General features: G+C 38.0%; 1 protein-coding gene across 2 annotated transcripts in view; it reads left to right on the top strand.

Moving 5' to 3' along the window:
* si:dkey-91m11.5 (PH_BCR_vertebrate and RhoGAP_Bcr domain-containing protein) overlaps window positions 1–22,599 on the top strand; it is a 67,613-nt gene extending 45,014 nt beyond the window's left edge. For both annotated transcript variants that reach the window (XM_041787100.1, XM_041787099.1), the window contains exons 12-24: window positions 2,280–2,399; window positions 2,658–2,733; window positions 2,821–2,925; window positions 3,029–3,103; window positions 3,592–3,689; window positions 3,892–4,023; window positions 13,075–13,134; window positions 14,797–14,906; window positions 15,937–16,076; window positions 16,181–16,315; window positions 19,201–19,306; window positions 20,938–21,097; window positions 21,190–22,599. In XM_041787100.1, coding sequence (XP_041643034.1) covers window positions 2,280–2,399; window positions 2,658–2,733; window positions 2,821–2,925; window positions 3,029–3,103; window positions 3,592–3,689; window positions 3,892–4,023; window positions 13,075–13,134; window positions 14,797–14,906; window positions 15,937–16,076; window positions 16,181–16,315; window positions 19,201–19,306; window positions 20,938–21,097; window positions 21,190–21,279 — 1,407 coding nt within the window. In that variant the 3' untranslated portion in view covers window positions 21,280–22,599. The remainder of the gene's footprint in view (window positions 1–2,279; window positions 2,400–2,657; window positions 2,734–2,820; window positions 2,926–3,028; window positions 3,104–3,591; window positions 3,690–3,891; window positions 4,024–13,074; window positions 13,135–14,796; window positions 14,907–15,936; window positions 16,077–16,180; window positions 16,316–19,200; window positions 19,307–20,937; window positions 21,098–21,189) is intronic.
* The last annotated feature ends 923 nt before the right edge of the window (window positions 22,600–23,522 follow it).

The following is a 23,522-nucleotide window of genomic DNA, read 5'->3' as shown; positions in this document are numbered from 1 at the left end:
ACAGCAGCACAGTCAGTCTTCTTCAGACAGTCATCTTAGAACCTCTGTCATTCTTGTAATTTTTGACACTGACTCAAACCTTGTTTCTTAGAGCACAGATTTTATCCTAGCCTCGGAGAAAGGTAAAAGTAACACAGTGCTAGATCAGGTAAATACAGAGGGTGATCATGCACTGTGATTTGTTTCTGTGTCAGAAACTGCTTTACCAAGAGCAGAGTGTGAGCTGATGTGTTGTTGATGAAGAATGAAACCATTTTTCCACAACTGTGGTCTCTCTTTCTTCTGACTTTTTCTTGTGGTTTTTCTAGAAGTTGCTTGTAATAGTGCTGGTTCACTGATGATCCTTCTGGAACCGACTCCTCCAAAACAATACCCTTAATGTCTGAAGTCCTATTCACATGGGACTAGTGTTACCTGTGGACCTCTGATAATTTGTGAATTACCCCTGACGTCAGTGTTTGGGCTAAGTGGGATAATTTACTGACTTTTCTGAAAAAAAAACACGAGGGTGCTGCATTGCTGCAGCAATGAAAACAAAGTTAATTTTATTTCTAAAGTACACACAAAAAATGTGATTTTGTGCACATTGTGTTCTGCAGGTGACGTTTCCTGCATGTGTGCTAGACGTGTTGTTTACCAGAGTTTCCAATAGACAATATGCACATTTCTCTCTCTTATTTTAACATTTTTTATATAAGTAAGTCAACTGTGCGTATCTGCACCTGATTAGACAGAGGACAATAGAGAAAGTTGAGCCTCCCTCTCCTTAATGTGTGAGAAAGAGAGACATCAAATTTAAAACATGAACCTCTCCTGTAACTTTCAAAAGTTTTTATGCAGGAGATTCTGTCAATATTATTCAGTACTTTGTAAATTTGGGGCAGTGCGCAAATGTTAGTTTGGACAGCAGAGTTAAATAAATAAGTAAAATAAAGCCAGTCTTACACATAAGCTAAAACTAGTTGAAAAAGAAGTGCTATTTATAACATACAGATGTCAAAACTTGAACATTCTCCTACGCTGCCTATTTTTTTTTTTATCAGAAAAAGGAGCAGATAAAGTTGCACGTGCTGTAAAAAAACACACTAAATTACAGAGATGCTGATTCTGACGGGATAAGAATTACCTGTAGACCTCTGAGTGCCTTGAATTATGGTCCATAATTTTTAAAGGTTTCTTTTGAGCGTTTTTTGCCTCTATTTGATAGAGGAGGACAGTGGATAGAGTCGGAAAGAGGGATGAGAGCCGGGAGAGACATGCGGCAAAGGGCCTCAGGCTGGACTCGAACCCGAGCTGTCCGCGCACATGGGGTGCGCCCCAACTACCCAGCCACCTGCGCCCCATGGTCCATAATTTGCCCTGGAATTTTACTCTGCAAATTACAGACATGGCAGATTCATACAGGGTTAAAAACAGATGTCCTGCGCAAATATTACAAATTACCAGAGATCCCTAGGAAATAATAGCCCCGTGCAAATAGGGCAAAAGAAAACAATCAACCTGGCCTTGAGTTTGAACTTAATTTGTTGCGCTTTCTTCATCCTTTGTGACGATAGTGTTTTTCAATGCATTGACTGCCAATCGTACTACTGATTGTATGAAAAGATCCAACTTTTATAGCATGTAATCACTCCTAAAAATTGGGGTTTCCTTTAATTGGTACCAAAATGTGTCCACAAATTTGCTTGCATTTTTGTTGATCCTCCTGTTAATCAGGAGTCATAAGTTTTGGGACACACTTTTGTCATGTTCAAATTTTCATGCAAAATTTTCAGAACTTTCTCTTTATCAATGGAGACTGTTTCTTCTCTCTTTCTTATGCTGAGTTGTCGATCACTTCCAATGATTTGTTGAATTTGTTGAGAGAAGTTTTTAATGGCGTCCAGAATATTCACCATACATGCAATGTTCCCCAAACACCTCAGTTAATGTACCAAAAGATTCTGCAGCTGTTTAGTTCAATTTCATTGAAAAATTCAAGTTAATGCATTGCTCAACTTTAAAGCTAATCATTTTTTCGATGCCTAAGCAAAAACAAGTGCACTTCATTTAGTAGCTAGCAGTGAACTAAAGACATTATCAATTGCAAACTTGCAGAAGTTGTGTGTGAATAAACAACCTTTAATATATAACACTCAGAGTGACTGTGAACCTGGTGGTTCTATCCTCATTAGCGCAGTCTCATTATCAAATAGCCATACATCGTATGTCACAAAAGTGTTAATCAGTGAAAAATGCAGCACATCACTTGTTTTATTAACTCTACTTTGAATCTGCAGAGAACCACAAAAGGGGTGAAGGTGATTGAGCGGTTGAAGAAGAAGTTATCAGAACAAGAGTCTCTGTTGCTTCTCATGTCCCCAAACATGGCGTTCAGAGTGGCCAACAGGAATGGAAAGGTGAGCCTGTGACTAGAGAAAAGGCTGCAACATTATTCTTACTTAACAAGATTAAATATTGACACTATGCTTTGTTTTATTATGTTAACTTGGTTTCCACAGGATTTTTTTTTTTTTTATACAAGTCAATGCAGTAGATTTTTTCCCTTCATCGCTCAACATTTCATTCTGGCCTCTGCTGCCCTCTGCCGGTGACTGGAGCAACATTGCAACACAAAGTGCACAAAAATGAAGCATATTCTCTCTTCATTTCTTCAGGGTTTCACATTTCTCATCTCCTCTGACTATGAACGTGCCGAGTGGAGGGAGATCATTCGTGAGCAGCAGAAGAAGTGTAAGTTGGCCTGATATTTTATACGAGTCAGCTTTATCACAACAAATATCTGATGCTCTTTCATTCACCTTAAAATGTGCCCTACAGGTTATAAAAGCTTCTCTCTGACCTCTCTGGAGCTGCAGATGCTCACTAACTCATGTGTCAAACTTCAGACTGTTCACACAATCCCAATGACCATGAATAAAGAAGGTAATGCTCCCGATGGATTGTCCTTTTTGGGTTTAATACATATTTAAACATGCGTGTGTGCAGTTTTTCAATTTCATCCTAATCTGTAATCTGAATTCCACAGATGATGAATCCCCTGGTTTATACGGCTTCCTAAATGTCATTGTGCACTCTGCGTCAGGGCTGAAAAAGAGCTTAAGTAAGTGGCTTATTCTCCTGTTTTTCACTAGAAATCCATTCACTGATAATTCCAGAGGTTGGGAGTCACGTCATGCTCGGTGTTAGCCCAGGCTGATTTGTTAGACCCGCCCCCGCTCACTGCGGCTGTTAGCTGGGTGGGCAGCTGCAGGGAAACAAGTGGGATTACCAAGGAACACTGTGTACAAGCCTAATATGTCTTTCTCTAATCACTACCTTGTGTCTTTTCAAATTTTTTTGAGTCTTTTGTCACAAAAGTACTCTTGCATGAGTCAATGACAGCAGGAAGTCCCACAGCCTTTCCTGAATTTATAAAGAAAGCAGCTTAAAAAGTGTAATAACCCCAGGAAGAGACTTCTGGTGAAGCAGCACGTGGTTTCAGTAGTAAAGGCTGTCTTCAGTACATGCCTCCTCTAAATGAATGTTGGGAAACTTCAGTTTTAGTTTCTTTTTGAGTCAACAGTTAAAACTTCTGCTTGTGCCCACTAGACCTGTACTGCTCCCTCGAGGTGGATTCCTTTGGGTACTTCGTTAACAAAGCCAAAACACGAGTGTACAGAGACTCCACAGAACCCAACTGGAACGAGGTGAGAGCGCCAGTCGGAGGAGAAACTGAATGAACAAGACCCATTACACTAGTGTGTGTCTTTAAGACAGCCATTAAGCAATATGCTTCCAATGAAAAGAAAGCATATCAGCAATGGATACAGAGAAAAAATTGTCCAATGGACAAAGTGAAAGTAGGTCCACCTGCAGCAGTAACCTTTCTTTGTGCTCTTATCATACCAGGAGTTTGAGATTGAACTGGAGGGCTCTCAAACTGTGAGGCTGCTCTGCTATGACAAGTGCTGCAACAAAACCAAGCAGAGCAAAGAGGACGGGGAGATCACAGACAAGATTATGGCCAAAGGACAAATAAAGGTATGAATAAAAAAGGGCAGACTCCAGTTTAATACCTTAGTCATGACTGCTTGTGTTTGGAGGTAAAGCCCAGATTGGTGCATGTCACCATAGTTAGATGTTATGTTACAGTCAGAACATTAAAACCCTTAGAACTCCAGGTAAAACTAGTCAAAAACTCCTATCCAGGAATTCCCAAATTAAATGAATGCTGTGATTGAACCTTTTGGAATTCAGAGCCAAAAAAGGTGTCTTTAGTCTCTGAAGTTTCTTCCCAAACTGTCATAAAACCAAACCCCCCCCCCCCTTCTGAAATTGTGTAGTGAAACAGAGGTCTGTAGATGGCTGCAGCTGGGAGGTATTAGCTGGTAAACTCAACTGGACCAAAGCGTGAAGCCTTACCTGCTTTACATTCAAAACTAAAATAACAGAACAAAAAAAATGTGTTTTTACCAATGTTTTTCTGAGAAAAAGTCAAGGTGTTTTCAAACTGGATACTCCAAAAAGGATTGAGGTTGGCAGATGTTTCTCTATATAACATTCCTAATATTTGCCAAAAAGACATTATTACAGCAAATACAGTGGACTATTGAGAACAATGGCACATTTGAAAAGATACAGAACCAGTCCATGGATCTTTATGGGTGTAATCCTGTTTTTGAACTGATATTTTAGCTAGATTTAGATTGTTTGGACTCTTTCTGATGCAACAGGGCTGGTTTTGGTGAAATATTATGATCAGGAAAGTACAGCAGAGCTTCTAATGATTAGCTGTGTTACTTTTATAATTGCTTGTTTGTTTGTAGCCAAAGAAATGCATTAATTTTGGCTGCTGTGGTGGTTTTATCCTGGAATAGTCAGACTCCTGAGAATTAGAGCTTTCTGATGATGTATAACATGTGGTATGATTATGAACAGTCATTTTGTAAAAAATCTGCCAGCCAGCCAGCCAGGGCGATTTATAGTTAAAGTGTCTATAAAAGGTTTTCACCCCTTCAATGTTTTACCATTTTATTGATTTTATAATTGAGACATGGTCAACATATTTAGGATTTTTTGACAAAAAAAATACAAAAAACAACCCTTAATGTCAAGTTGAAAACAGATTTCTACAAAGTAGATAAATACAAATCTGTAATATGAAATAAGTGATTGAATAGATATTTACCACCTTTAAAGTGGCTGAGCTAATTCAACAGAGGTCCAGCCAAGTGGTGCTAGTAGTTTCTCAGTTATTGAAATCGGGATCACCTGAGTGCAGTGAATGTGTCTCAAGTGATTGTAGTATAAAGACACCTGTGTCTTGAAGGTCCAGTCACTGGTGAATCAGTATTCCTGGTTACCATCACACCATGAAGACAAAAGAACACTCCAAGCAACTCAGAGAAAATGTTATTGAAAGGTAAAAGTAAGGGGATGGATATGAAAAATATTCAAAGGCATGTGGGAGACTCCATGCTCAAGTGGAAGGAAGCTCTTTGGTCTGATGAGACTGAAATGGTTCTTTTTGGTCATCAGACAAAACACTATGTTTAGCGTACACCAAACTGGTGGTGGCAGCATCATACTGTTGGGATGCTTCTCAGCAGCCAGCACTAGAAAGCTTGTAAAGGTAGAGGGTAAAGTGAATACGGGGAAAATATAGGAAAATCCTGGAGGACAGTCTTATTCAGTCAAGAGAAAACTATGACCTGGGAGAAGATTTATTTTCCTAGCAAGACAATGACCTGAAGTATACAGAGAAAGCTACACATAAATGGTTTAAAGACAACAAGGTGAATATTCTGGAGTGGCAGTTAAAGCCAAGACATCAATCCTAGAGAGAATTTTTGGCACAAGAATGTAGTAAAATTTCAGCGTCCAGATATGCAAGCCTGATTGAGACCTGTCCACACAGACTCAGTGCGGTGAATCTACTAAATACTGACTTGAAGGAGGTGAAGGTTTATGCAGTCACTTATTTTACCTTCCACATTTTTATTTAATTCACATTACTTTGTAGAAATCTGTTTTGACAGAGGCTGCTTTCAGTATAAATGTGCACAGTGGTGTCACTGCAGTAAATATTGTCATCTCTTGTCTCCATCTCTTGTTAAGGCATCTGTCTCCGGGCAGAGAAGTTTCTCTCGCTATATTATATAACTCCATACCGTAAACTCTGTGAATATAAATGTGTATGGTATTTAAATGATGATGGTTTTCAGTCATCATGGTTATCAACCCACAGTTGTTTATATGCTTTGTTTGGCTAGATGCATTTGTTTCAAGAATCACACCTGGACCCTCTCATAAGACAATTTTTGCACCCGAGTTTCTGCTGGTTTCGGGAACATCTTAATAAAAAAATGCCAATGGCCAAAACTTTAATCCAAACTATTTAACACTTTATATCCAATATTTATCCTTTTTAGTATGATTTAACTTATTTCTGTACAATACTAGACATTTTTTTAATCAAATTGTGTCCTAAATGGCATCTAAGCAGAAAAAAGAAACTAATAATCGCTGTTAAATGTCTCAGTTTGACCTCACATCTGTGCTGCTCCACTAACAGCCAATCCCTCCCTCTGTAAAGGCACACTGCTCCCTCCTCTGACTGCAGGACCTCCTCACTGGTGACTTGTCTGAACTGCTGACTGACTGTAGGACCTTTCTCTGCTAATCTTGCCCTGTGGGTCCCTGCAGTGTTGAAAGAAATGGGCCATTTGGTTGCTAGTGGGTCACTTCAGCTTGACCCGGGCTAGTGTGTTGTGACAGAGGGCGGATTAGACTTTGGGCTGGCCAAACGTAGCTGTTGGCAAAGCTCCAGAGTATGACAGAGGGAGACAGACACAGAGGGCTCTTTGATCAGAGCAGGGATTTATCTGCTGGCATCCTTACTTAGAAACAAGCTGGTTACTGAAGAGTGAACAGCCTGGAGAAAGGACACCTGTCAGGTATTTTAGCCCCTGACCTGTATTGTCATGTCATCCTCATGCTTACTTTCTGTCTATTTTATCAGAGAAACAGTTTCTTTAATAGTGAATTACTAGGCCCTTCACCACAGTAGAGAATGTATGATATTAAAAACAAATCCTAGTGATAAATCATCCTACATCTAACAGAATATTAGATAAAACTAGAACTAATTGATTCTGAAAAAATACTGAACTGTGATTATTTTAGGTCATACTGCAAATTTAATGTGAATTGTTGTATTGAATTGTAATTTTAATTCTTATTTTGATTAAGAAAGATACAAAAAAAAGGAAAGTAGAACTTTTTGTAAACTATTCTTGCAAGAGTTACGTTAATGTTTACATAATTTGTAGAACGTAACATGTCTGCTGAAAAAAAAAATGTAGGAGGCTGGTATTTTAACACATTTCCAATTAAAGGATTATAGTAGGTCATATTGCGGTTTAACCCTCTGAGACTGACATTGTCGTATATGGCAAGAAGAAACACAGGGTTTTACAGGTGAAATAACTTTTGAACTGTAAGTTGTAGCCAATTACTTTTATTCCCAATTGAAACCAACAAATGTGCCTTTCTGATGACACTATCCAGACATTTGTAGCCCTTATGGAAGCTTTTCTAGCAAGCCTGGAACTTGGGTGACTTTCCAGGGTATTTAAAAGTTAAATCCATACCAGCATATCTGATATTGAACATTTTTTTAAATCCATTTTTTACCAATTTTCAGTCATCTCTGCCGCTAGCTTTGCATGCTAACCACCATATTGCATTTCACAATGCTTTGTGAATAAAGGCTGTTCCGTTGTTGCGTCATACTTGGTCAAACTGCGCTTGTCTTAACTCTTAGATCCTTGAGGAGACGGCCCGAATAGCTCATAAAGGAGAGACAGAGAGGCTGTAATGTGTCCCTCTGTATCTTTGAGGAATGGCACAAATAGAGCCAATACTAAAAAGAACAAGGACCCATTTTAGATACACTATATTGCCAAAAGTGTACACTTACCCATCCAAATAATTGAAATCAGGTGTTCCAATCACTTCCACGGCCACAGGTGTATAAAATCAAGCACCTAGGCATGCAGACTGTTTCTACAAACATTTATGAAAGAATGGGTCACTCTCAGTAGCTCAGTGAATTCTAGCATGGTACTGTGATAGGATGCCACCTGTGCAACAAGTCCAGTCATGAAATTTCCTTGCTCCTAAATATTCCACAGTCAACTGTCAGTGGTATTATAACAAAGTTGAAGCGATTGGGAACGATAGCAACTCAGCCATGAAGTGGTAGGCCATGTAAAATGACGGAGCGGGGCCAGTGGATGCTGAGGCGCATAGTTAGTTTAGTTTAGTTTATTCAATCATAACACAACTCCAAATATTTTGCACAGTATAAACATTTCAAACAAAATCAATCATCATGTGTTGAGTAATGAATGAAAAGGCATAGGCAGAAGCAAACTGCTTATAAAAGCCTATCCTACATTTTCAACTATTTAAGCTACCAACTTCCATGGCCGCATAGTGTGCAGAGGTCACCAACTTTCTGCAGAGTCAATTGCTACAGACCTCAAAACTTCATGTGGCCTTCAGATCAGCTCAAGAACAGTGTGTAGAGAGCTTCATGGAATGGGTTTCCATGGCCGAGCAGCTGAATCCAAGCCATACATCACCAAGTGCAATGCAAAGCATTAGATGCAGTGGTGTAAAGCATGCCGCCACTGGACTCTAGAGCAGTGGAGACGTGTTCTCTGGAGTGATGAATCACGCTTCTCCATCTGGCAATCAGATGGACAAGTCTGGGTTTGGTGGTTGCCAGGAGAACAGTACTTGTCTGACTGCATTGTGCCAACTGCAAAGGTTGGTGGAGGGGGGATTATGGTGTGTTTTTTTTTTTTTTAGGAGTTGGGCTAGGCCCCTTAGTTCCAATGAAAGGAACTCTGAATGCTTCAGCATACCAAGAGATTTTGGACAATTCCATGCTCCCAACTTTGTGGGAACAGTTTGGGGATGGCCTCTTCCTGTTCTAACATAACCGTGCACCATTGCACAAAGCAAGGTCCGTAAAGACATGGATGAGAGAGTTCGGTGTGGATGAACTTGACTGGCCTGCCCAGAGTCCTGACCTCAACCCGATAGAACACCTTTTGGATGAATTATAGGTTGTTTCCACCAAGCAGTCTGGCTCACTTTGATGCATTTTTTTGCGTTTTCATAGAGCAAAAGTTGCAAAGGGTCCCAAAACCGACCCGTACTGTCCCACTTTTCAGCACCCTTCTGTAGGGGAGTCAATCTTACCTACCTGTACCAAAAAGGTGGAGCTACACACACAACAACAGGGGCTGCACTGACGTCACATCAGCGTGTGACTCAGCTGCTTGCCTCCGGGCTTCAAAACACGGAAGTCTGCACTGTGAGAAGTGGGCAAAAACGGGAGAAAAGCGGACTAATATCTGCCGGAATGGGAAATATTTGGACTTGACGGAGATCCAAACTGTTCCCTAGTCTATGGATATTGATATTTGGTATTTGATATTAGAGCGGAGATTGAGAGCCAGGGCTTCTCGTCTAACATCAGTGTGTGACCTCACAAATGTGCTTCTGGAAGAATGGCCAGAAATTCCCATAACCACACTTCTAAACTTTGTTGAAAGCCTTCCCAGAAGAATTGAAGCTGTTATAGCTGCAAAGGGTGGACCAACGTCATATTAAACCCTATGGACTAAGAATGGGATGTCACTTAAGTTCATATACAAGTCAAGGCAGGTGAGCAAATACTTTTGGCAATATAGTGTATATGAAGATTTTGAAGACGTTTTGTCACAGAAAGAATATTTTATCACTTTCGGTTCCAAAGAGATGGGAGAACAAGCTTATGCAAAAAAGTCTTAGTCATTATTGTTTACTGTGTGTAACACATAAAAAAATCTTTGAGTTTCAGTTTCTGTTTAATTTTTTCTTTTGTCTTTACAGTCCCATAACTTTTTTCAAATTCATATCCTTAGAACCCAGGTTGTCCTTAAAAAATTGTTTATAGCTTAACTGTGCACCACAGGGTTGTTGTTATATAAGCTTTTTAAGACAATAAGTCCAGATGAGACAGAATGTTTAAACAATCACTTAGGGTTCTCTGGACAAAGGTTTGCTTGATTGTTACAGCCAAGTCTGGCCCTAGCCTCTTTTAGTTAGTAAAAAAGTTCATTTTTTCTCTTTAATTGTGCAAAAGACATCAAGGAGTCCCCATTGAGGTAGTTTAGTAAATCTCTGGTCCCACACATCCATAATGCTGTTTTTTATTAATGGATATGAGTTTATTCTGCCTCAGTGGTGTTTTAGATGACAGACCAGCTTCTAGTCCAAGACTCTTGAAAGCTTCACAGCATCAAAATTCTTAAACATATTGATTTTCAAACAATTAGAATTTAATTGTGTTAGCCAAGGCAGGACTGTAAGACCTGCTCCTTAAGGTAAGAAGAACCTCTGGTGTCATAGAAGGAAGAAGTATTACATCATGGTTATATCACATGGTTTATATTAGAGAAGTCAAGCTCTGTGTTAAAAGGATAGTAGCACTCATCAGCTGCTGTCCTGGGAGGATCCTGTCGAGGCTACCTGAGGTACTCCATTACCAGGAAGCACTCCTGACTGTGGCAGGCATGAGCATGTTGGTAATCAGGGTAGGAGGAGATTCTCAGGAGTTAATCCCCCTAAATCCAGCGGAGAAGTAGAACAACGGAGAGGCAAACGTGCACTGCAGCCTGCGTGGCTTTGTTCCTTTTCTGGATTTCACTGAAATGAAAGGATTTGGACTCAATGCTGAGACATGAAAATAGCAGAAAGTTTTATTTTTCACGACACTGCTGAATGATCAAGATTCTCCAAGGCGATGTGATGAATATCCGGATGTCCAGTAAAGAAGGACCTGCAGCTTTTGTTAGTGCCATCTAGACAATAGTGATAATCGTGGAAGAGCACTGGTGTCTTCATCTCTTTAACATTAGTTAGTGAGAGATCTGTTGAAAAAATTAGAGAAGCTCATGCCTGAAAGAATGAGTGAGAGTTATCTTCTTGAGGAGGAAAATGTGGATCAGGATGGTAGCGAGCAAGAGGAAGAGGGAGACACTTCTCCAAGGAAAACCCAGAGAACAGGGGCCCGTCTGTGGGAGCGAGTCCGCAGCAGCCTGCTGAAGCCGAAGGTAAAGACAGGAAGAATTGGCAAGAGAAGTACAATGAATGTTGTTTTAAAGGATGCTTTGGGATGTTACAGTGAGGACATTTTGTTGACTTTTTTCTGGTGATGTATTAAGCCTTTTTTTGAGTAATGTGCTGTCCTGAATTCTGTTGATATTTATCTCTTCTGACGTTCAAAGCCAGCATGGTAAAACAATGTAGATTGTTCAGTTTTAGTAAATGTAAATTGTGAAATTAGAGAATTTATATTTTCAGGGATTATCTGAACGAGATTTGTTGGTTTCTTGGTAGAAAGACAAACTACCATGTTGGACCGGCTCAAATCTTAGTGTTGAGGACTTTATCACATTACTCATCCCTGATCCATGTAAATAAAGGCTGTAGGTCCAGTATTAGTCAGATGACAAAGCCACATCAGTGACAAGAGACAGCTCTACATGGCCATATGGACTGGCTGTTTATGTGAGGCTTAGTGTAGTGACCAAGCAGATTAGCACCTGTATTTACCTTCATTTGTTTACCTATACAGATGGCAGACTCTCACTGGACTTCACTTTCCCTTTTGTGATATAATTAAAGGTTTTTATAGTCTCTGTTTAACTTTACACAAATGTTTACTGGTTTCAAACTCTACTTAGAAGCCTAATCAAAATAATTTAACCCTCTGAGACCTGAGCTTTCGTTTCAAATGCATTTTTAGTTTCTCCCATTTATCCAATTTAAGAAGGACCTGATAAGTCTAAAAGCTCAGCCTTGTCTGTCCTTATGAACAGAAATACATTTCTTTCTTTCTTCAGTTTTTTAAACAAAAAATGATGTCTGCAAATCTCCTGAAGGTGCTATTTCTGCAGAAATTACAGCACTGAATTGGTTTTTGAGCATAGGCTTGGCTTAGTGTTGGTCAGTTATCTTCAGCCCGTGGTGTCAGCCAGTAAGAGAGGTATTGTGGGGTCATATTCTTCTTATTTTGATGATGGACCACAAGGACTTATAAAGGCCAAGCATGAAATACATTTCCACTAAAAGTTTAAATTTCTTGGAAATTTTCCTTTCCTGAAGAAATTACCTTAAATTTCTGTGAAAACATATTTTAGTCATCCCATAAAAAGTACCTCAAAACTTTCTGCTAATATTTCTATAATGTTACAATGAAATCTGATCATGAAGACTAAACATTACAATAAAAAATCCCCAGGAATTCCATGAAGATTCTTGAAAACTTTGAAGCAAAAAACTTAAAATTTGAAAGCACCCCACCCAACCACCCACCCACACACACACACACACACACACACACAGTTCTCAAATTCCAGGAAGTAAATCAAATTGAATTCCCTGAAATTAAAAAATACATTTTTTTAGTTTCTATGATAATGCCTGAACATTTAATTTCCCCTAAAATTCCAAATTTCCCAAGTTCCAATGATACTGCCAAAAAATATAAAGCAGTATTATCCAAAAACTTCCAATGAAAGTTTTCTAAACATCAAAACATATCCTCAAAATTTCCATGAAAACATTTAAATTTTTCCTAGAAAAATCCCCAAAATATCCAAACAAATTCCCTAAAAGTTTCATTAAAATGCCCCCCCACACACACATACACACACACACACATACACACACACACAAACTCTCCCAAAACTTCCAATGAAAGTTTCAAAAATATCCAAACATATTCCCAGAATTTCCATGAAAACGTGTGAAAATTTCTAAGAAATTTCCCAGGAATATCCAAACAAATTCCCATAAAGTTCCATTATTTAAACGTGAACTGGGGAGTTATCTCAAAAATTCAAATATCAGAAATTTTTACTCTGTTCAAGTAGAGCCAAGTTGTAATATCCTCATATTTACTGGCAGGGTTGAGGAGGTTTATAATGAAGAGAACTTTGAAATGTAAATTATCCTTTTTTGTATTTGCAGCTGGATCCTCAGGCGTTGCAGAATAAAGACTGGCAGAGGACAGTCATCGCGATGAATGGGGTAAGTGATTTTTCAGAGATGAGAGTTCTGAATTAGCCTCAGATTTGTGAACATCCTTCCAAAAGAACAGCACTGGGCATTTTAATCTAGACTTTAAGATACAAAAAAAAATACACTATTAATGAACTTTTCAAAACAAAATTATCATCTCTCAATCTGTAAAAACTACATAGACAGGAGTTTGGATATCTGAAAACCTTCAACTGTACTTTTAGAAACAACAAAGTGGACTTCACTTTTCAACTGGTCAGTTGGATCCCTTTATTCCCCATCATTTTATGTGATAGCATGTAAATTTTGGTTGTTTTATAGAGAAATCATAGAATTGACAAATAACAGGTTCCTGCAGATCCTTGAAAAGTCTTAAATAGTATTGAATTGCACATTTGAAATTTAAGGCCATAAAAAGTCTTAAAAAGGGAATTTTACCAGTGAGAGGTCTTAAATTTTAGCAGGCACTTTGGATAAGACATGTCCTTACACAATCTTTCTTTTCTAGCCAACCTTATATGATTTTAATCATCTTCCCCCATACATTGTTGCATAAATACTATATTCTCCATTATTCAGGGAATCCATGTTGGATGTTTTAAACTTTCTGGAGGAGGGCCTCAGGCCCTCTCTGATTTTGTCTGATCAGTGTGTCCACTTGTCCAGCGCTCTAACATCTTGGCAATCTGATTGTGCACTTATTATGCTGCTGTCTTGGCCAGGACTCCCTTGTAAAAGAGATTTTTTTTTATCTCAAAGGGAATAAATCCTGGTTAAATAAAGGTTAAAAAAAATCTAGCAGCTTATCTTTGTTTTAACAGATGTTCCCTGACTAAAAGTTTTATTCTGCTTTTTAATAGTAAACTAATTAATCAGCTCAACACCAACAAATGTGTTAAGATAATTTGTAAACATTGTATAACAAAAATTAGGTCCTGGTCTGGTGTACTCAGAAATCTCATATGCCTCTCTTTGACAGTTTACCGTGTGAAAAGTGGTATTGTTTGTTCTCAATTTAGGTCTGAAATAGTCTTGATTTGATTTTTAAAAGTATGTAGGAACCCTGTAGTTATCATGGGGAAACTAGCTGTTTTATCCCAACAGATAACGAGATTGATTAGTCATGATCTGGAGAAAACAACCAAAACTGACTTGAATTTTGGCAAAATGGAGTAAAAAAGCATATGGATGTAGGGCTTCCATACAGAGACTCTTTGTCTGATTATTTTCCAGAATCACATTTGTAACCCGCTTTTGGGTCTAGTGGAGAACCACTGGTGTAGAAACCAGGGACATTTGGTTCTAAGCTGCCTTAAAGCTTTAACCTTTTTTTATTTCTTACAAGTGCAAGGGATGCTGAAAATAGAAAAATAATAAAACAAAAAGCCGTCCCCTTTAAAATGAAATTTAACTCCACTTAACTTGATAAGCACTTGATATTTTTAACCTTAAGTATGACCAATGGTGCGCGTTCACTTATTGTAGCTGATTTTATGTACTGTTCTTAGCTGTCTCTGTCTGTTACTCTAGTTTTTCTCTTTTTTAAGCTTTATATCATAATCCTGTAATTCACCTGTATTCAGGGTGTCTCCTGACAGCAGAACTCCCAGCATGCCAGTTTGGTTGACTGGTTACATATTGATTCTAACAAGCTGACTTTATTTCTTTCAGATTGAGGTGAAACTTTCAATGAAGTTCACAAGCAGAGAGTTCAGTCTGAAGCGGATGCCTTCACGGAAACATTCAGGTGTCTTTGGAGTTAAGATCAATGTAGTAACAAAGTGAGTATTTTTTTCTCATGCAAATATTATATAACCTTTTAAAAATATTTCTGGAGCTCTGTTTCTTTTTTAAATTTAATTTATTCTGTCCAAATGATGTTGAGCAGATGATACATTATCTTAATATCTGCTAATGACTTTAATAATGTCAGTCATGCTAGTAAACATTACCTAGATGTAGACAGTAACTAATTACATTTACTCAAATTACTGTTGTAAGTTGTTTTTTTGGGGGGTGTTCGGACGTTTTGAATATATTTTGAAATCTGTATTTACATACTACCTACATACATACATACATACCTACTCTGTTGACTACACAGTAGCACGTAGACGGCTGTTGTACACAGCAAAACTTGGAGGGATGACATCTCAAACATTTCAGAGCTGATTTTATCTTCAGAAGTGTATTTTTAACTCCATTCTGAGTGAAATGGTCCTCCGTGTTGGAGTTATTCAACAGTGTTGATCCAGCAGTGTCAGTTCAACTCTGTAAAGAATCAGCTGATCTAAGCTTTGCCCACTGCAATTTAAAATCTGGAGGATGTGTTGGTGGAGATCCCCATCATGCCCTGGGGCAGTGGAGTGTTTAGTTGTGTTTGGATGTTGTCTGTTGTTCAGTAATCCCTGCTGGGCTTCTTTTAGTTGTGTTTCTGGTGGAGTGTTGTTTTTGATTTGAGACACATTTGCACCATGAGTGAAGTTGTCCACTGAGTTGATGTGATGTGGAATCCTTCTCTCTCTATGTGCTAATGTGTAGTCTACAGAAGTTGTACTCAAGTAAAAGTACAGTTACTCTGGTAAAAACTTATTTAAGTAGAAGTAAAAGTACTGATTTCAAAATGTACCCAAAACAATTCTCAATACAGTAATTTGTTTAAATATAATTAGTTAATTTCCACCCCAGTAAAACACTTAGGTAAAGTGTGCACTTACTCAACCTGTATGTCTTGTGTTTAGAGCATTTATAAGATGTTCTGATTTTGACGGTGGCCCCCTAAATCTTGTTTCTGCGTGATCTGTTCTGTAGGCGAGAGCGCTCAAAGGTCCCCCTCATCGTGAGACAATGTGTGGAGGAGATAGAGCGACGGGGGATGGAGGAGGTGGGAATCTACAGAGTGTCTGGTGTTGCAACTGACATCCAAACACTGAAGGCATCGTTTGATTCAAGTGAGTTCAGTCTAAATTTTATTTCTTATGATCTCATAAATTTGGCTGACAAAGAAAAGAAGAGAAACTTTACATTAGGATGAACCGTCTCATCTTCCCTGCAGACAACAAAGACGTGTCAGTAATGATGAGGGAGATGGACGTAAACGCCATTGCTGGAACATTAAAGCTGTATTTCCGTGAGCTGCCGGAGCCTCTGTTCACTGATGAGCTCTACCCAAACTTTGCTGGAGGCATTGGTAAGTCGCTGGTTCTTTCTTTTGTTATTTTCAGTGGTCAGAGGGTCTCATTCACCAGTGTTTTTATTGAATAAGGTTTCTAAGAAAAGATGTGCTTTGGAGGATGTGGAACATCTGAGTTGTTTACATTTGTGTTCTTCAACTGGTGCATTGTTTCTCCTAGGTGTGTGCATGTTTCGCCTGATTAGCATACATGCAGTACATTCAGAAAGTATTCAGACCCCCTTTACCTTCACAGTTTTGTTAGGTTGCACCCTGATACTACAGTCAAAAATAATTGATTTGTATTTTCATTAATCTAAGTGAAAAAAATTGAATTCTTTTGTAAATGTATTAAAAATCAAAAACTAAAGAAAAATCATATTGACATAAGTATGCAGACCCTTTACAAAAACACTTTAATTTTATATTTAACCCAGGTGTCTCCTATTTATCTGGATCTTAGCTGACATGATTTTACTCCTTTATTGTAGTCCACCTGTGAGTTTGCAGAAAACTCCATGCAAAGCCATGTGAGAAAAATAAATACATTTTTCGACTGTAGGCATCAGGTCACAGAATAGGAAATTTGAAAAAGTGAAGAGAGTCTGAATACTTCCTGAATGCACTGTATGAGCATAAAAAGGGTAACTAAAGAGACACCAGTAATGTTCAAATTAGAACATGCTGTAAAAACAACCCAGCACTGGACTGAGAAATGTATAGATATTTCTGAAGTGGATGTGTTTCTGCCCCACATGAAACGAAAAAAAATAAATTTAATAATATATTTAGTGCTAGTGGTGGATATTAAATATATTCAACAAATAATTGGAGGATATCCCCATGGCTGTTTTTTTTCCAAATACACAGGATTTGATGGAAACTTGCATTTATTTTAAAAGCCAACAGTGTAAAATGATGAAACATCATTTCAACACCTGCATGTGAAGAGAGTTCTTCATTGTCATTAAAATGTTTTTTTAAATAAAAAATAACACTAAAGTGCTCAGTTTATATTCATAATTTAATATTTTTAATTGATCAGTCTATATTTGCTTTTATATAGCACCATTTCTTAACTGAAGTTATCTCAAGACACTTTACAAAGTGGCCTGTTGTAGCCTATTATAATAGACCGGTGTTAATAATAAATATAAGGGTAAAAACTATACCCTATTTCAGGGGTCATCAAGTCCATTCTCACTAGGGCCAACTTTTTCTTGACTGATGCCTTTGGGGCCAGACATTAAAATAACTGGAATAAAATCAATATTTCTGTCTAATTAACGTACTCTTGTAAAAATATTATCTCCTTCAAAAAGTGATGGAACTTTAAGCCTTTAGCAGTGAGATCAGTCCCTATCACCTATACTGCAGCCAGCCACAAGGGGGCGATTGAGAAATTGTAGCTCATATTTCTGGAGCCCTCCTATCACTGAGTTTGATACTAATAGGCTGTGTCTTGATCGGCCAAAAACACATGCAGGAAAAAGATGTGTGAAGATTCTCAGAGGGGGAAACTGCACTTTCAAAAAGCCTTAAGTGGAAAATTGATGCAAAAAAGAAATTAAGAAAGATAACAATACTAAGTATGTGGTTACCATGCCAAATTACAGAACTGCTAGTGTGCTTTGTGTTTGAGAAGTCTCTAGTTTGAAGGTTTAATTTAAAGCTCAAGAAACAAAGAGTTAAACACTGCCTTATTTTGTAGTTAGCTGGTTTCGTAGATAACCCGGCACAGATTTCTTGATAACCTTTGAACCGTAAGTCGTAGGCACTTGCTTTTTCCTGTGAATGCCCTTGGTTGTGCCTTTCTAATTATGTTCTTAATACATTTGTAGCTCTTACAGAAAGTTTTCTAGTGAGCCTAGAACTTAGATGAATTTCCAGGGTCTTTAAAGATTAAATCCACACCAGTAACTTCGATATTAAACGTCTTTTTATCCATTTGTAATCCATTTTTCGATCATTACTGCAGTTAACCAGTTATCCCACTGACACATTGTTTGTATCCCAGAATGCATTGCAACTGGGCTGTGACAACCAGTGGGAAGCTGTTCCAGCATCACGTCATGCTTTGCCAAACAATGCATTTGCACAGACTTTTAAACTGCAGTAGAGAGTTTGAATGACTCATAATAGAGAGAAATAAACACAGGTAACACTGTCATTTGTCCTTCAGAGCCTCTGCACTTTACATAATGACTTAAATTTCCAAAAATGGAAGGACTTTTTTTGTAAAAATGTGAATATTTTGAAGACATTCTGTCATGGAATTATTATTTTTCATTTTTTAGTCCCAAAGAGATGGAAGAACAAGTTTGTGCAAATAAACTCTTAGTCATTAATGTTTATTGTGTTTAATACATAAAAATCGTTGAGTTTTAATATCTGATTAGTTTTTTATTTTGTCTTTATAGTCCCATAATTTCAAATTCAAGTGACATTGCTGTAACACACATATTCTATAAGCCCAGGTTGTCCTGGAGAAAAGGATGTTTAAAAGCTTGACTGTGCACCACAGGGTTGATGTTTCATAAGCTTTTTGAGACAAAAAGTCCAGACAAGACACAATTGTGAAAAAATAGCTGTGAGCTCTAAGGGTTAAGATTAGAAAATGCAGGAGTAAATAAATCTTGAACAAATTTCAATCATGTATTTCTACTTAATGATATAAAAGTGTTAAATTATTGATAATGCAGTCAACTTCTTACAATTGCATGTTACTGTGTCTTTCTTAGCAGTTTTTTGGTGAATCTTATAATCTTTTCAAAAATTGCCTCATTGGATTTTAAGAGCAAATTTCTTTTAAAGGACAGTTGGTGAATGAGTCTCAGTGTTAGATGACTGTGATTTTTGGGTTGAGTCACCTTCTCATTCATGTTTTCCTGTTTTTCTTGAAGCTCTCTCTGACAGTGTGGCCAAGGAGAGCTGCATGCTCAACCTGCTGCTGTCTCTACCAGAGCCCAACCTGGTGACCTTCCTCTTCTTGCTTGACCATCTTAAAAGGTAAGAAGATTTACAATTGATGGATTATTTGTATTGTTGAGTTGGTGTGTATGTCTGTTAGTGAAGTATCTCATTGTCTTATGTTTTGACTTATTTGATACTTACATAATGTGACTGTAAAGAAAGCTAAAAACAATGGCATTAACTGTCAAACTAGCCCTGAAGTTTAACTGCTAATTGATTGTAAGAGGTGGATGTACAAGAACTATTAAGAAATCTGAAGGTAGAACACGGCAAGGTTAAATAAAAATTATATAGGCAGTTTTGCAAAGCAATAAAAGCACTGTAGATTTTGAATAGACGGATGGACGGACAGATAATTAATTGATAAAATACATCAGATGTCATGACTACTAAATCAAAAACAAGAAAATATGCCAGCCCTTGGCTTCACCGTTATAATGATGGTATTAAAGGAAGGCTCGTTCCTTTAGCCACATCCAAATGCATGAGTTAGGCTTTTCTGTGTATACCTTTATGTGTTGTCGATCTTTGGTAAGGGGAGGGGAGAGGCTTGGCATCTGCTAAAGGAGGGGCCAGCTGAAATAAAGTTTGGGAACCACTGAGTTAAGATGTCACAGTTCAAGATATGAAAATAAGAGTAATAGATTGTAGGGGGGAAAAGATAATAAGACACTTAAAGCTATCCAGAACAAATAAAATAGAGACGGGTATGGCTGCAGCTTGGAGACCTCTCAGATACAGACCTCTCCTGTACAGACCTCTCCTGTACAAACCTCTTGCTTCACACCGATTTGCATCATGCCACCTCAGCGCATGCCTGGGCATTCACAACGGCAAGTCTACTGGGTCAGAAGTGATCTGGGATGATTCTTTGTGTATGTGGGGAGGGAAGGGCGGCTGACCATCAATAAAAGACAGATGAAGAAATAAAAAAAACGCTGGTTGATCGTTAATAAAACAGAGAAGGAGAAGAAGAAGAAAAGCTTTTTTAAAAAATGGAGCCGGAGGTCAATAAGTACCTACAAATAACATCATATTTCATAATCATACAACAAATTATCCATATAGTTTGTTGTATGATTTGTTGAGTTCTTTAATAGTTGTATCTCTAAATTATATTTTTTTAGTTTAAAAATTAGAAGTATTTCCTATTCATCTGAAATATAAATGAAATATAAATATAAACAAAATAGACGTGACCAGACGTGATCTTTTATTTTTAGAATTAGAAGTATTTCCTTTTTATTTAATATGAAAAATATATATGAACAAAATCAAAAATAAATACACAGTGTGACCAGAGGTGATCTTTTGTTTTGAAAATTAAAGCATGGTGGCGTGGCATCCCTGTCGCCTCCTGGAGGTCTGAGAAGTCTCCAAGCTGCGGCATACACTCTTGGAAACACTAAAATATAATTCAATTTTTAAAAAATCATCCTATAAATAAAATAAGATCATAAATAAATCTGTAAAACAGGCTAAGATATTTTTAAAAAAAATCTAAATTATCATTTTTGTGGGTCTTATTGAAGCATTGGTGTCATTTCCAGTCTGTTTCATTACCATCTAGATGTGATTTAGTTATCATCACAGAAGCTTTTAAGTAACAATGCTTTTAAATAACTTTATCATTATATATTGAATGTTGTTCTTCTTTGTTCTGACAGAGTTGCTGAAAATGAGTGTGTCAACAAAATGTCTTTGCACAATCTGGCCACAGTTTTTGGCCCTACGCTGCTCAGGCCCTCTGAAAAAGACAGCAAAATCTCCAGCAGCTCCCAACCGATCTCCATGAATGACAGCTGGTCTCTAGAAGTCATGGCACAGGTAAACCTCAAGCTAGAGTACTGATGAATTAGACATTGACATTTAGTCTGCCTGTGCAGCTCTGATGGACTTTTCTGTACTTTTCTTTACAGGTGCAAGTCCTTCTCTACTTCCTTCAGCTTGAGAGCATTCCAGCACCTGACAGCAAACGTCAAAGCCTTCTCTTCTCTACTGAAGTATAGCACTTAGATATCCTTAATGTTCTGTTCAGAGGTAGAATGTCAGCTGCTTAATGTTGGGGATGCTGCTGAGCAGCCATCACTAGCCGGTCTGTTCTGAAGATATTTAATTTAGCCACAAGGGGGAGCCATTACCCCACTGTGATGTGGAAACAGCCCCTATGACTAAAGCCATTCCTGATGAGATCTGATTAGCATGTGTGAGCTGTTCACACCTATGCTCACCTGATCTCACAATAAAGCACCAAACAATTCTGTGTATGGACAACTTGTTTCCTTCCCTTTTTAAATTTGATTTCAATTCTAAGAAGCATAATTTAGTGTACCTTATTATTTTCCTCTCCCCCGCCCTGTCACTGTGCACATTAGCTCCCTATCACAGCGAGGGAATTCTGCTGTAACTGGATTTGATTTTTGTAGATGGATGAATGGATATATTTTTGAATGTCTGTATTTTTCCCAGGAATGTTTGACTTGGTTGAAAGCTTGTCTGTGCCAATGTTTTCCTGCTGATGACCAGTAGAGCATTGCAGTTATCCTAATGTTTACACACTCTTATTTTCTACAGAATTGTAAAGTAAGAGACTGAAAACTGTAGTTAACACACAGCAACATGCAGGCATGTTGACCGAACCTTTGGAAGTGTTTTGCTATCTGCTCTTTACTATTTGTACAATGACTTTTTAAGTACGCAGGTTTTTTGTGATGGCGTTCGAGTCTGACTTTTATGTAGATATGAGTGTTATTTCTGGAGGAGGTACAGAGAGGTTAAAGACAAATCATTCCGGGAAAGGCAAGGCTCAATAATTCCATGGAATTTATACTGTGCTGTGTATAATTGTAATTTCACAGTTGTCTTTTGTCCATATCTCATATGTTTCCCACCCTTGTTGTTTTTAAGTTTCTGTTGGATTTGAGTTATTCATCTGAGGTTATGTACCAGTTATGTGTCACTTTTTGCATTCCTCTCTAGTCTACCTTCATAGGACAGAATTACACTGCTGTAGAAGTGAGATTATCTCTCATACCACAACGTTTCCGAGTAAGACGCTCTATGCTTAGTGATTTACTCATATCTAAGTCTGCTGGTTTAGTCACAGGTCTGTCATCCTGTGCCTAGTGTTATTTTCAAAGCCATGTGAGAAGACAATGTGTGTTTGAACTCATATTGTTTCCCAATCACAAGTACTCACACACTTTTAGCTCTAACTCTGGAGGCTTGTGATTTATATAAAATAAGCAATAACTCTGTAATTCTTAGGGAGAAAATGACTAGTTGGTCTTATATGTATAATTAATGTAAATAAAAACTTGGTAATTTTATTCTTGCGTTTTGTCATCTGTCTTCCTTAGTCATATGGGAACACTCAGAATCTTCTGACAATTCTGTTTCTGGTCTGGGGACTTCAGAATTTCTGAGGAATCTCTGCTTTTTGCAGATGATGTGGTTCTGTTGGCTTCTTCTGCCAAGGTCCTCTCAGAGACACTGGAGGAGGTCTTCTGAGCACAACCAACTGTGTTGAGACCCTAGTTAAACACAGGACTCACTGGATGGATTATATATCAAATCTGGCCCAGAAATGCCTCTGGACCCCCCCTGGAAGAGCTTGAAAATGTCACCGGGGAGAGGGATTTCTAAGCTGACTCGCTAGACCTGCTGCTACCTCGACCCAGCCCTGGATGAGTGGAAGAAAATATATATATTCTGTTATTTATTGCCATCATAATCTTTAGATAATAGAGAACACTTTTTCTTTATACCAGGGAGGTCAACACCACGGCCTGCTGGCCAACTGCAGTCTATGGTCAATTTTTAACCCTTTATGGCCTACCATAGAAGGCAAAAATTAAAATAAAATTAAATTGTGCTCAATTTGCAAAAAGACAGCATGTCTATACAAAATAAACTATATTAGTGTGCCAGATACTTTTGAGCATTCATATGTTTGCAGAACATCATGTTGAAACAATAACAAGTGTGACTCATGACCAGCAAGAAAAACAACGCGATATGTTTGTGCAGACACACCTTATCATACACCATCATGTACACGTGAAGTAGGAAGAGCTGTGAAAGGCAGCTGTCTGGATTGTATTATAGTATGTTGTTTTTGATGTGTGCGCTTTTTACTACTTTTCTGCAAAAGAAGGATGAATATTCATGGAAGGAAACAGTACTCTGTGACACACTGAATGTGTGATTTGTTAGTGTTACTCCTCCTGTGTTATATGCAAAAAGAATTATT

The sequence above is a fragment of the Cheilinus undulatus genome, linkage group 5 (genome assembly GCF_018320785.1).
Source record: "Cheilinus undulatus linkage group 5, ASM1832078v1, whole genome shotgun sequence".
NCBI lineage: Eukaryota > Metazoa > Chordata > Actinopteri > Labriformes > Labridae > Cheilinus > Cheilinus undulatus.
The sequence above is the reverse complement of the archived record's forward strand: the minus strand, read 5'-3'. Positions and strand labels throughout refer to the sequence as shown.